The following is a 14460-nucleotide window of genomic DNA, read 5'->3' on the forward strand; positions in this document are numbered from 1 at the left end:
AAACATGCCATAACTTTCACCTAGAAAGGTCAAATTTACCATGGAAGAGGCAATATATTGCCATTAAAACACTACCATTTCCTCACAAAAAGTCTACATCGGGCACGGTCATGTTGGGATTAAAATTATAGATTTTAAATATTTCCATTTCAATTTAACGTTCTGGTATGAAAATACTGTATTTGCTCACAAAAAGACAATCTATATTGTCACTAAAACTCTTTTTGTTCAGGTGAATCCTATATTAGGAATTATAGCTTTCTTAAAAGCCATACTAGAATACCAGATTTTTTTTGTTTCAACAAGTCCAGAGTTTTCATTTAAATTCAACTTTTTGCCATTAAAACATTATATCTGCTGACAAAAAGGCATGAACCTTTTACTGTATATATTGCCACTAAAACTATTTATTCAGGAAAATCTATATTGTGCACTATATCTTGTTAGTCATCCATTAAAAAGTTTTGCTTTATTATGTTAGTTTTACTGGCCGCATATGAACAGTAGGCATGCGCTTCTTTAAAAGATACTACTTTAATTTATTGCTAATTAATTTGTGGATCCCCAAGGTATGGCTCGCAGACCCCCGGTGGTCCCTGGATCCCAGTTTGAGAACTCCTGATCTCCAGTATGTATTTAAACACTGATTAATCTGAGTGTAATAATCCCTGCAGGTGGGCCCATCCATCTAATCTGGCCAAATTAAATGAGATTCGTCACACGTCCGCCGAATGGCCGCCGCAGATTGTGTGCAAAAATCTGCATGAATAATTCAGCGCTGTCTTGTATTATTCATGTGAGCGCCTTTAAAGGGCCGGCGCGCACTTTCTACAGCGGGAACTTTCTTCCTGCAGGGTCAGGACACGATGCGTTCAGGGACTGTGGGATATGAGAGTGACTTTGCTTAGTTTTTGTTATCTTATGTGTTCTCTTCCAACTACAGCAAGAGTGCGGTAAAGTATCGTTGGGTCACGGGCCTGTACCCCAAGAACATGACTCAGTAGCGCCCCCCTCCGCATTGACTCATTTGCGCCCAACCAGATTTTTTTATTTTAAATGCGGACTCCAAAGCAGGTATGACTTAGCAACATTAAACTTGTGAGGCATGCCTATCATGAGGAGACCCACAAAACAGTTTCAAGAAGCCATGTCCGAAACGACACAGGAACTCTGCCATTTTGGTTGGAAGTGGCCATTTTAGGCACAGTTAACTCAATTGCGCCTATACACATTTTTGGGGGTTTTAAATTCAGCCCTAAAATTCAGTTATACCAAGCCACATGACATTTAGTAGACACGTCTATCATGAGGAGACCCACAAAAAAGTCTCAAGAAGCCATGTCCGAATATACAAAAAAAGCAAGTCTGCCATTTTGATTTAAGTGGCTATTGTAGGCCACTTACTCCAAAAGATTAGGCCCTTCAACATGGGCTGTTAAGAGAACAAGTAACGTATAAGTAACATATAGTGAATTGCATGCTTTATGCGATCCAACATGTGTAACACGTTTGCATTGCTTTCATGGGAGTATAATTGTTATCATCACCAAGTCTCTCAAATTAATCTCTTTGTTTTCACGAATGTTAGGACGCAACCTTTTTCATTATTAACATGTCGCCTGTTTCCTTACGATAATAAATCAGGCTATCATGACGCTCTTTAATCAGCGCTGATGCAACAGACGGCGGAAACAAACCTTCCCCAGTGACAATAAATGACATTTTTCTTTTTGTTTTAACACCAATTTATAAAAATTACAACGCGGCTCGATGAATCGCAATCCTTACGCTGGAGTCTGGCTGACAAGTGTCTGCTATATATTATTCTCTATAAAGGTGAGAGGCTGCCGTGATTAAACAGGAAGGCATTAGCAGCCAGTTAGCGCTCGCTTTCCTCGCCTCGCTCAGGTGCTTTTAATCCCGCTGCCTTTGTCGCCTCCATCTTTAAGACGATGTCGTCTCTGCACTGTAAAAAAAGACGGAAAGTTTTTTAATAAGGCCCAAAACTTTGGAGGTTCCTAAAGCGGAGAATTGAGATCAAACTTTAAACTGGGGCCAAAGACAAAGAGATCTGAGGCACTTAAAAAAAAAAAAAAAATTTTTAAAGTCATCCTTCCAAGAATCTGAAGAGAAAGTATAATTTGAATGTGTAATACCATACAGGAAACAGGGAGTCCATTTAAGCAAAGGAGATGCCAGGCTCCTCACACACGCAATGACAAAAACTTTGCAATTTAGTGTCGTCCATCTACAATACCGTGAAAAAAGTACTGGCCCCATTCTCAAATTCTTAGATTTTTCCATAGGTTCTACATGTTCATGTTTAAGATCTTCAAACAAATGTAAACATCAGACAAAGATAACCCAATTAAACATAAAATGCCATTTTTAAATTGTGATGTTATTTATTAACGGAATGTATTTATTTATTTTTTTAACTATTAGGGGCTTTACCACCAACCAGCCCAAGAACATGAGAGGCTTTCCTCACTGCAGGAACTACACTGGTAGCTTGAGTTCTCCCTCTGTCCCCACCGAAAAAAGAAGCAAATACATATACAAACTGTACAGTAACAAGTTAAATATTACATTACATCATAGTACATGGTGAATAAAAGGTCCATAAAAGGCATGTGAGCCCCGCTTCGGCCCGGCGATGTAAGATCAGCGAGTACAGAGTTTGTGCAGCCTGCTCTTTGTCCACCAAGTGCAGCTCAGCAGGAAAATGTATAGATCATTTTTTGGAAATTCTGCTCTGCAATGTATTTTAATCCCCTTATTTCTAGCCTTGTGTAACGCCACATAATGGCGGCTCTGTAAATGAAAACGTAAACGCCTACAGAGGTTTGTCAAACATTCAGCATTCGTCAACACAGCCCGCCCCCCAAAGAGTTCCTGGTAGCTGTAGGAAGACCCTACTCGCCAGGAGGAACAAAAATAATCCAGGGGGAACCTTCTGTAGCCTGAGAGTTTTTTTGATGGGGACACAGAGGAAACTAAAGCTACCAGAGTAGCAAGGGAAGTTCCTGCAAAGGTTCCTGCAGTGGGAAAGCCCTTATTCAAAGCTAACTGGCCCTGTGTGAAAAATGGTCTCCCTTGTTAAATCATGAATTAACTGTGAGTGGTTAATCACATTTTTGGTTCATTTTCAGTGACCACACCCAAGTCCGATTAGCTCCAGAGCTGTTCGATAAAAAAAAAAAAAAAAAAATCACTTTAATAGAACCTATTAGACAAAATGAAGTCAGCTAAAAGATCTCAAAAGCTGCAACAAAATGCCACGATCCAAAGAAATTCAAGAACAGAGAGGAAATTAAGTTATGGACATCTATCAGTCAGGAAAAAAGTTACAAAGCCATTTCTAAGGCTTTAGGATTCCAGTGGACCACAGTGAAAGCCATTATCCACAAAATGGAGAAAATATGGAACATTGGGTAACCTTCCCAGTATGGTCAATCTACAGAAATTACCCCAGGAGAACAGCAATTACTCATCCAGGAGGTCACAAAGGAATCCAGGACAACAGCTAGAGAACGGCAGACATCCCTCGCCTCGGTTAAGGTCTCAACAAGGATTCAACAATAAGCAAGAGATTGGGCAAAAATTGCATCCATAGCAGAGTTCTAAGTTGAAAACCATTGCTGGCCAAAAAGAACATAAGGGCTCATCTTACTTTTGCAAAAAAACAAATGGAAAAAAAAATCTGAAAGACTTTTGGGAGGATATTCTTTGGACTGATGAGATGAAAGTTGAACTTTTTGGAAGGTGTGTGTATCATTACATCTGGCGTAAATGTAACAGAGCATTTCAGTGAAAGAACATCATACAAACTGTCAAACATGGTGGTGGCAGTGTGATGGCATGGTGCGTGAACGACTTACTGTGACTGATGGAACCACGAATTCTGTTCTTTACCAGAAAGTCCTGAAGGAGAAAGTTTGGCCATCAGTTAAAATGGCCGTTGATGCTTGAAAACCCTCCATTGTTGCTGAATGAAAACAATTCTGCAGGGAAGCATGGGCCAAAATATTGCAACATAGATGTAAAAGTTACAGAAAATGCTTAAAATTTCAGTTGTTGCTGCTGAGAGGGTGCCATAACTTTTTCCACACTGGCCAAGTAGCATTGAATTGTTTGTTTGTTTTTCCTTAATCAATAAAATCACCATTTAAAAACTGCATTTTATGTTTAGTTGGATTATCTTCATCTGGTATTTAAAAAAAATTATCATCTTAAGCATTAAAGTGGGAAAACTATGCAAAGAAAATTAATAATAAAACAAGGAATTTGAGAAGGGGCGCCAATACTATTTCACGGCACTATGTCTTGTATACGAGGCTCAATTTGATAGAAATCGGACAAAATCATTCGGAGTTTGTCTTTGAAGGACCCCTAGAAATGGCCAGTGAGTTCTAAAACAGCCTATTTAGATCAGAATGGCAGACTTTCTGTCTTTTGGGTATGGCTTCTTGAGACTTTTTTGTGAGTCGCCTCATAATAGACATGCCCTCATTTGTGCGGGTGTACCTAATGTTGTGACTAGTGAATTCCTAGCCATCAGCTTTTGATTAATCAACATTTTTTTTTGTTTTAACTCAATGGCCATTTTGATTTATTGTGACATCTTTAGGAGTGGTCATGATGGACAGTAAGTTTTGTGAGTGTTTTTTTTTTTAGTTTTTTTTCCCAGCATCCGTGTCACCATTAGCCTGAGTATGCATCTTCCTGCATGCATTATGGATGCTCCTCATCCTCATTCTTCCCCCTCCTCCAGCGTCTTATGACAAATGTCCTCGCTTTTCCTCAGCGTGATCTCCCTCTCTCGGCTTAAAATGTGATACTTTGCTACCATCAAGTGGCTGGTCTATATCCGTGTGGCATTATTAAAGGGAACAGTTCGTAAGTAAAGTAGAAGAGGATGGACGGTAGGAAGGAGAGAAGGATGGAAGGGAGAATGTATGGAAGACAAGATGGGAGAAGGGAAGGAAAGCTGGAAGGAGGGAAGGAAGTGAAGGCGGAATCAAGGGTGATATGAAAAAAATGACGCAAATAAGGATGTATGAAAGGAAAGAAGGATGGAAGGTAGGAAACAAGGTTTTTATGATAGAAAAGGAAAAAAAGCAAGCAAGGATTGTATGATAGGAAAGATAGATAGAAGGAAGGGAGGGAAGTCAGCAAGGAAAGAAAGATGGATGAAAGAATGGAGGAAGCAAGGAAGGAAACAAGGATTTAAAGAAGGGAGTGAGGATGGAAGGAAACTGACAGATGAAAAGAAGGATGGGAGGGAGCAAGGAAGGATGAAAGGATGGAAGGGAGTGAGAGGATGGATGAATGGAAGGAATGATGGGAAGTAGCAAGCGAGGTGGCGATGAAGAAGAATGAATGCAGTCAAACACAGAAAAACATTGTTACTCCAATTGCGCTATCAAGAGTGGTGCTCGTTGAGTGACCACCTCCGACAGCTAGTCAGCGGCAGATACACCCATACCTGCAAAAAAAGGCATAAAGAAGTCTATCGCTAGGCTGAGTGGCGCTAATAGAGGCTAATTTATGCTAACAAAAGCACACAAACAGCTAACAGACGCGAGAAGAGGTCACAGTGTCTGAAAGAGGAGCCTCGCAAGGTTAAGTGAGGAGAGTGGAAGCTAATCTTTTACGAATAAAAGCCCACTCAAAAAGCTAACAGAGGCTCAAAAAGGCTAACAAACACGCAGAAGTAGCAAAAAAAAAAAAAAACTGTCGGTCTCAGCTACTGAAAGATGGCTGACACAGGCTAACTGAAGGAGGCTAACTAAGGCAAATTTAGCCAAATGCCAAAGATATGCACACAACCTTACAAGCAATCTTAGCTCAAAATACCGAAAAAGTTTTTCACGTTGGACAAAACTTTCAAACTGGAGCGAGGGGGAAAAAGACACAAAATATTTTTTTTTCTGCAAATGACAACAGCTGCAAACAGGAAATGAACAGCTGTCTCCTGCTAGCAGGAATTAATTAATGATTTATTCCTCCATGTATCATTGTTATATCGGCTTGTGCCCAGAATGTTCCACACACTTTTCACCTCCGAACCTCAACGGCCACCGTGGCTCTTCCTTCAAATCGGATTCCAGGCTACTTTGTTTATTGTTATTTGTTATGTATTGCAGCGCCGGGGCTGTAAACATAAATCACAGTGCTCATATAAATGTCAGCGTGGACGGGCAAGCTCATAAAGCTCTAATTTGATCCTCGTTCATCTGGGGACGCGGTGTGAATAAACGCAGGGCCTCTTAAATCATAATTTTCCGCATTCTGTCAGAGGACGTCCTAGACAGACATCCATCAGGCCCCTGATAAGACCCGCCCACAAGGTGCTCGCCAAATGCACCTCAGGCTCCTGATTGGTCACCTCCTCCGTGCCCTCCATTTGATTTGTTTCTCACAAAAGCAATTTAGATTATGAGTAATTAATGCAAATGTATCGCAGCACCAAATGTTTTTCACCTTGAAATTGTGCTAAATAATTTAAGTCCTTACTTTTACTGCTTTAAAAAAAAGGAGAATTACATTTTATCTGTTGTATTATTTATGATCCCTGACGGGAAATAATAAAATGACCTAATTTTAAAATAACACTGAATAAAAACTTAACTTTTGGAGATTAATAGATATTCATTGGGAATTTTCAAAAGTCATAAATTCTGAAAAAAAATCAAAATTAAAAACATTAATTATCAAAATTAAAGACATTAATTAAATAATTAAAGACAAAGAATTAATTAAATTATTTTTAAATCAGTTTTGGTCAGATCTAATTATTTATTATGATTTTAAATGTTTTTAATCGATACAATCTCGGTTTTTATTTTGATCCCTCAAGGGAATTAAATTTTAAAGGATTTATTAGTAGTAGTGGTGGTAATAATTGATTAAAATCCATATTTCTGTTTTGGGAAAATAGAAAATATAAATTTTGATCCCTTAAAAGACTAATAAAAAAATTTTAAAAATACGGTTAAACTTTACATATCAAATTTGGACACTAACAAGGATACACTATGAGTTTAAAGAATAATAAAATCCATTTCAGTTTTGGAAACTCAAACTGATTCATTATGATTACTGAAAGGAAATTTAAAAAAATAATAATAATAATAATAAATTGGGAAGAAATGTTAAAATATAAGTTTTAGTTTTGGAAAGTGAAATATAATATTATTCATTATGATCCCTGACGTGATTCAAAAAATAAGTCAAGAGCGAGTTTAGGAAAAGTAAAAATCATCATTATCATTCAAGCATAATAATGAGTATTATTCATGTTAATAACAATACTTTTAATATGGTCAGAAATGATTAAATCTATATTAAAATATGAATATTTTCAAGCTGTTTTTTTTGTTTAAAATATTTTTTTTTAAATAAAAATTTCGCAGCACTATACTGTAATTTTCAAAACTAACTTTAGATTCTTTCACGCAAATCCTTGATAGAGCTTTGCTGCCATCTCCCGGCGTATGAATGCAACTGCAACTGGAGCCCAAATATTGCTCGTAAAATATTTCTTATTCATAATTTGGTATGGTGGTATTTTAATACTGTGTCCTTGGATATTTCGGACAGTAACTAGGCCTCACATTAGTCGCATAACATTATTTCAGCATTTTTCAGCCAAAAACAGGATAGAATTATTCGGTATTGTACCTTGGAAGAGACAAAAGGTTTATTTTCAACTGGCTATGTGAAGTGCGAACCGCATAGCATTATCCAGAGCCTGCATAGCTCGTATGTGCGATGTTTTGTTTGCTGATTGATGGTTGCATTATTATAATTTTATGTTTTGTGTAAAGTGTTTTATTAGTAAATAAAGTTGAGTTGAGAATCACTTAATTTACAAATGACGTGTAATATTTACCTTGGAGTACGAACACATTTTTTTTATTATTAAAACGTGATTAATGCGGAGGACTATTTTTGGGTGGGGCAAAATCGATTTTTGTTGTTGTTGTTTGATGTCACAATCCTTACAAAACTAGTAATACATTTATTAAGGATCGTTTTTTGATAAGAGATCGCCCCTCCCCAAGAGAATTTACTTATTTTTGCAATATCCGTGAGAACAAATTTTGTTTCTCTTATTTCTGTGGAGGTTGATGCAAGTTAATGCTGTAAAATATAAACTTTCAATTTCAAAGTTTTTTTCGATGTTTGTTTTCAGAAATTTTCACACCCCCGAAATGTTTAATTAGAATCTAAATTAAGTTAGTTTAAAAAAATAAAAATAAAAATAAAATAATCTAAAAATAAAATCAATTTGAAAGTAAAATTGACCAAAAATGACATCAGAAATTTTATGTGAAATTGTTCAAAATTACATTTCAAGTTATAATTTAAATTAAATATTAACTTTAAAAAAATTACAATTACAAATAAAAGTATATTTGTTTCAAATTGCAGCGTCCCTAAAAACAAGGGATGTTTGATACTTTTTTCAGACCAACACCCGAACAAGTAGTCATTCTTGAGTACTCACCGATAGAGTACCGATACAACTACTACCTTTGCAAGATCAATTTTCAATTAAGACGATGACAAGATAATTGTGAACAAAGAGCTTTCATTTTTTCTGACGTACATGATGGTTCGCTGATGTCTCAAACTGCCACAGTCCAGCGCCAACTACAGACAAGGAGTACTTACTGCATGTTAGATTTGTTTGCTTTATGCCTAGATTTAGTTTTTCCTCATTTGTGCTTTTTTTTCCACCCACACAATACATTGGCGCGCCGCTTTGTTGAAGTCGCCATGGTAACGAGTGTATCCGGTCACGTTGATCGGCATCAAGTTTTCTGGTTCTGCCTCTCCGACAGTATTTGATTTGACAAGACAAAGCCCAGTGATCATAAAAGACAGGATGCGGTGGTGTCGGAATACATGTCGTGTAGTGTTGCCACTGCCTGACCGAGATACGGCAAGACTTTACACCACTTGTCTGGCAGTGCAATCGGGAAAGACCAAATTTGTCTTGTCGTGGCTGGTATCTGCAGCCTTCGTGAGAACCTGATACCTTGAAATAAGGCCGATATCAGCCTGATACCAATTCCTGCTATTGGTACTTGCCCATCCCTCCTAAAAACAGAGTGCAGCTAATTTGTGCTACCGCGCACACAAACATGTACAAACAGACGCGAGTCGCGGCCTTGCTGACTGAAAGATGGGTAACAGACGAGCACCTCCATGCTAAGGGCGGCTGAAAACATAAAACAGATGTTTGTAACTTTATTGCATTGATAACCTACAATACACAAGACGCAGAATTCATGTTTTTTTCTTGCTACAAAAATGAATAAATGTGGATTTTATTTTTCAGTGTTACATCTTCATAGCTCTTCGTTTGACGGCTTAAGCGCGGAATGCATGACGGTGTGCAGGAAGTAATGATTGTACGTGATATTCAAATTAAAGAACGTCGTCAAAGAAACTTCAGAGTCATTCCACTGACATCCACGATTGAAGCTCATTACTTCATTTGGCACCATAAAAACTCCTCATCCTTGAGAAAGAAATAACACACAAAAGAAAGAGCAAACAGTTAGTGACATGTACTGTATGCATAGTTTAGGCGTAAGTTTGTGTGGAGTTTTTGGGAGCTTGTCCAGAGATAAGGTTTAATTGGTTGTGTAAATTGGTGTGAGGTCGCGTGAAATTTTGTGTTAACAGTAGTTTGTGTGGTTTATTATAGATTTTGTTATTTTTGTAATAGTTTTTTGTGTGACTTCATGCAAAAAATGTTTAGCAATTTCACAGATTTTTAAGCGACCTTTTTTTTTCAGTTCCACAGGCCAGTCCGAATTTAGAGTTGCACATCGTCCGTCTTTGTACCACGTTGTGCCACAACTTGCCAGGCAGCACTAAGCGCTACTGGAAGACATGCAGCGCAATTGAGAGCAACGAGAGGCAGAGAAGGTCCCCAACTGAACTCCAGTAAGAGTCGTCGTTCCCAGAGAGCAGAGAGACTACAGTCTAAGTCTGTGGGTATTGATGTGTGCTGTTTGTATGTGCTGCAGTTCCATGTGTGTTAAAGTAGCAGTTGTTTGAAGGTTTATAATGACTGTAACTTCGATGTCAATTACCATTAGCCCTTCTATGGCATCTCGTAATATGTTAGCATTAAGCAAGCATACTTTTGTTACACAAAATTATATGGTTGGGATGAACATTTTGGTGTTTAATTTAAATATATACAAAGCATAGATATCTTTGTGTTGCTGCTCCATGTGTTATAGTAGCAGTTGTTGAAAGGTTTATGATTACCATATCTACGCTTATTGCCATTAGCACGTCTATTGTATGTGAGCATGAAACAAGTGTTGCCAAGTTTTTTAAAAAATAGCATTTGATTCTCTTTTGTTTTATGTGTCAGTTTTACAGTTTACTTCAACTGGGAGTGACAAATAAACAGCTTGAAGCTAGCACCCGTCGCCTCTTATTTATGTGAGCCAGTCTTCCTTTCCTTTCTTCCAAGTGATGTCATCCATTACTTGACAACGACAGCGTGAGAACGGGCACTAAGCTATACTTTTAAAAGTGTTTTAAAAAGTTTAATTTTGCTTCAAATCGGTGATTAAACTGTGTGGGAGGGGCAAAACTTTTTTTTTTTATCATATCGTCTCGATAGTTCATATTTTCACCTATCACTGGTGAGTTTGGAATGCAATAAATGGGAGTTCACTCTACAGTATAACAGAAGTTGAAGTTCTTGAAATTCTTTCTGTAATCAAATGATAGCCACGTTACCTGTGTTTATTTGGTGCCCTTGTACGTGACCTGTTTGCCGCACTTCTTTAGCGTCTCCAGTAGAACGTCCGCGTCCTTGTCCGACTCGATCCAGACCAGTTGATTCGGAAGGTCGATTTCAAATTTGATGTCTAAAAAAAACAACAACCGTTGAACAATTTGTGAAGCACAAACGACACTGGAGCTCATTTTTCATTCTGACAACGCTCGATTGTGTGTCTGTGTACCGTGGATAATTATATTGGGAACAGTGAAGTAAGTAAGTGAGGTACACACGTATTGGCAATCGGGGCGTATTTCATTATTTTTTTCCCTATTTTCTGATTAAAGTCAGCGAACGCCTAATTCTTGGATGTTTCTAGAACAGTCGTTCTCATTTTTACACCAAGTACCACTTTAAAAAATACTTGTCTCTCCATGTACCACCACAATGACCTCCATTAAAATATAGTAGTGTAATGTGGCCAAGTTTTCATCAAAAATATGATTATTTTTTTCTAAAAAGTATATTTAATACTGTTGTAAGCCACTGTAATATTTTGCACAGTTGGAACATTGTTACTGCGCTTAAAAAAAAGGACTGTACTTTATAATTTCATTAGTGTATTGCACATGAAGGTTAAAAAAACAACTTACACTTAAATACAATAAACACAGTTCTTAAATATGAAATGCAAATGTATTTTACGTAAAGGTTAAATACAACTGAAATCGGTACAGGACTTTGAGAATAACTGCTCAAAAAGATGATGATCAGTGATTGTGGAGTAAGTTAAGAGGGATTTTTCCTCAGCGATCTGATCGGAAATCGGCCGACAATCACAGAGTACGTGGCTCAGCCACACTCAGTGTTGACCAAATACTAAAACAACTGAAGTTTTTGGGGGGTTAATCGGAGGTACTTAAAATGGAGACGGGTGTGTGTGCACTTTTGCAACCACATTATTTCAGTTTTTTTTTTTTTACTTCCCCTGTCGATTTTTTTCCTCAATTAAATTGTGCAGGTTGTTGGGCACATTACTGCTGTGAAAAGTTTGGAAACGATGTACTTAATTTTCACATTAAAAAAAACTTTCATTCGAACAGGAGTATTGCAGACTTTGTATCGGCAATGTAATAATAATGTAACAATGTAATGCGAATCAAATTCACCATCGTAATTATTGAACAGGTTTAACATTTACGAATGTCAGCCCAACCATTTTTCCCAAGCAGATTAGAGAGGAAGCCTCGAGACATATTACTAACTCCACTTTAGCACACACATATTAATTTCTTTCTTCGTACGTGTGGGCTCACTCACATTTAAAACAAATCAGTTAAGATGTTAAATATCGCCCTGTGTGTACCGGGCTTTAGTCTCACCTTCCAACCTGCTGAGGATCCGGCTAACAGCACCTGAACATCCTTCACACGTCATGACCACCGCAAACTCGTGTTTCTGTCAAGTCATACAAGAACTCCGGTTCATTAAACAACACACACACTGTTCGTTTAATTGGATTTTTTTGCTCTGATCGGTGACAATTATCGACTTTCGACTTCTTGCCCTGGCACATTTAATAAATACGTCATTTCAGAATGAGAGGAAATGAAATTTCAAATAATCCATGCACAAAAAAACACGAACTTGCAAATATCGCAAAATATAAGATATGACAAATAAAACAGCTCAAACGTGTACTGTAGTGTTGATGTTGTTGAGGGTTTTTTTGTTTTGTTTTATTTTTTTATGTTGGTGCCTAACCCAGACACAATACAGCTGACTTGTGGTGACTTGGCTATTTTGCGTGTCGAAAACAAACAACTTGACCAGCACTTTTTTTTGTTGTTGTTTTTTTTAGCTGAACCACCCCACTTGTGGCTAACCTAATGCATACAACTGACACGTGACATTTACCTTCTTGAAGAGAAAATTTAGCAAGTGTTACTCGTGAAAACAATAATGAGCTGGTTAGATAGCTAGCTTAGCAGCGACGCCACCGGAGGACTAAACCCAGTGACGTTCTAATGAAAAAAAATCATTAAGATGCTATTACGGTTTGCACATATAAAGAGAACTCACGGGCATGTTTATGATGATGTGGTTTCTCTCCAAAGATGATTTTTTACCACGGAATTACGGGGAGGAAAAGAAAAAAAAACTGTATCCACCCCCTAACTCGGGTTTTACGGTCAAGCTAACATTCGATTGGTATGGGAGAAGCAGTTCCGGTTTTAAGTGTTGTGTATTTGAATGCCTGATCCAATTAAACACAAAACGCGAACTAAAACAGGTAGGTGTGCACATGTGTCTATGTAAAAACATATATTTCACTGTTAAAACAATCATACTGTATATCAATGTAATGTTTTCTTTTTTCTTTTATTGGCTTTTCCACTTCCTGTTGTTGCAAGATGGTATTGAAGCTAACTTGATGTTATCCATCGTCAGACAATACCGTCCAGCAGGGGTACTCATTGAAATGAAAAATAGTTAGTAAATACAACACGCTCCTTTGGGCTACGTGCTAAACTAGTGGGGGACAGTAACTAGGCCTCACATTAGTCGCATAACCAAAATAACAAGTTTACCTGCACACCATACAATCACAATAAGGGAACACCTGGAATTACGTTTAAATTACTTTTCATTTGTAAAAATATTGTTTTAATGAGAACGTTGCACCCACCACGTAGGCATGTTGCTGCCTTTTTATATTTACCACTAATGTTCGAGGCAGGAAACTCACCCCTGCAACGTGATTGGCTCCTTCGTCCTTCTCCGCGGGAAATGCAGGCTACCAGATGTAACGAGATAACCGTTCCAAATATAAATCTCATTTATACAAAATTAAAACCGCCACAGTGAAGTAACATACTTCTTTTTCCAGTCTGGAAACAGTAGGCGTGTGCTACCACCAATCATATTGCCTGACATTTGGACTGTTTATGGTGAAACTTTGAAGGTTAGGAACAGATCTTTGATCCATGCAAGTGTTAGAGCTTACCAAACTGAATTTATTAACTTGATACCACACACACACACACACACACACAATCCATTTCTAATAAGTTTGTGAAAATGTGCTCAACCAATTGCTTTATGGTAAGAGTCCTAAATTAAGCTAAGGAAATTCAAATGTACTGTCTGCTGTAAAATCTTTATTTCTTTTCATCCCCTGCTGTTAATATAAAACATACAATTTTATTACATCATGACTATGCTGAATTAATTTGACTATTTAATTTATTTCATTTTGTGAGTTGATTATTCAATAAGCTAAAAATCTAAAAGCAATGTCAGGAAATTGTAATTTTCACGAATAATTGCCTCTTATATAAATGAAAGAGTATATTAATGTTACAACTGTTGTTTGAGGTCTTTAATAAAGATTGAATTTAAACTTCTTTTCCAACAATTGCATGGAGCCTGAAACATGTAAATTGGTGTTTTATTTGAAGTTATTCACTGTTTCTTGTATTCAAATGCAGTTCTGTACATTAACCATTAACTTACATCTCAACTATTCGGTTGAGATTAACATTTTTAAAATAATGGGGTCTGTTGCAAAAAAATAAAATAAATAAATTGAATAAGCTTATGACTCACCCAAGGGTGAAAGAAATGCAAAGAAATATTTTTTCAATTGCCTTTTTTCTTGGTGTGAAAGTTAAAGGGCTATACATGTAAGTGAATGA

The 14460-nt window shown here is 37.2% G+C and overlaps 1 protein-coding gene across 1 annotated transcript; it reads right to left on the reverse strand.

Moving 5' to 3' along the window:
• Positions 1-8587: 8587 nt before the first annotated feature.
• On the reverse strand, positions 8588-12951 carry atox1 (antioxidant 1 copper chaperone). Its single transcript, XM_061685993.1, has 4 exons — positions 12845-12951; positions 12145-12220; positions 10780-10910; positions 8588-9535 (listed from the first exon to the last, which is right to left on the reverse strand). The coding sequence occupies exons 1-3, from the start codon at positions 12848-12850 to the stop codon at positions 10786-10788; spliced, it is 207 nt and encodes a 68-aa protein (XP_061541977.1). The 5' UTR covers positions 12851-12951; the 3' UTR covers positions 8588-9535; positions 10780-10785.
• Between the last annotated feature and the right edge of the window lie 1509 nt (positions 12952-14460).

The sequence above is a fragment of the Phycodurus eques genome, chromosome 9 (assembly GCF_024500275.1).
Source record: "Phycodurus eques isolate BA_2022a chromosome 9, UOR_Pequ_1.1, whole genome shotgun sequence".
Lineage (NCBI taxonomy): Eukaryota > Metazoa > Chordata > Actinopteri > Syngnathiformes > Syngnathidae > Phycodurus > Phycodurus eques.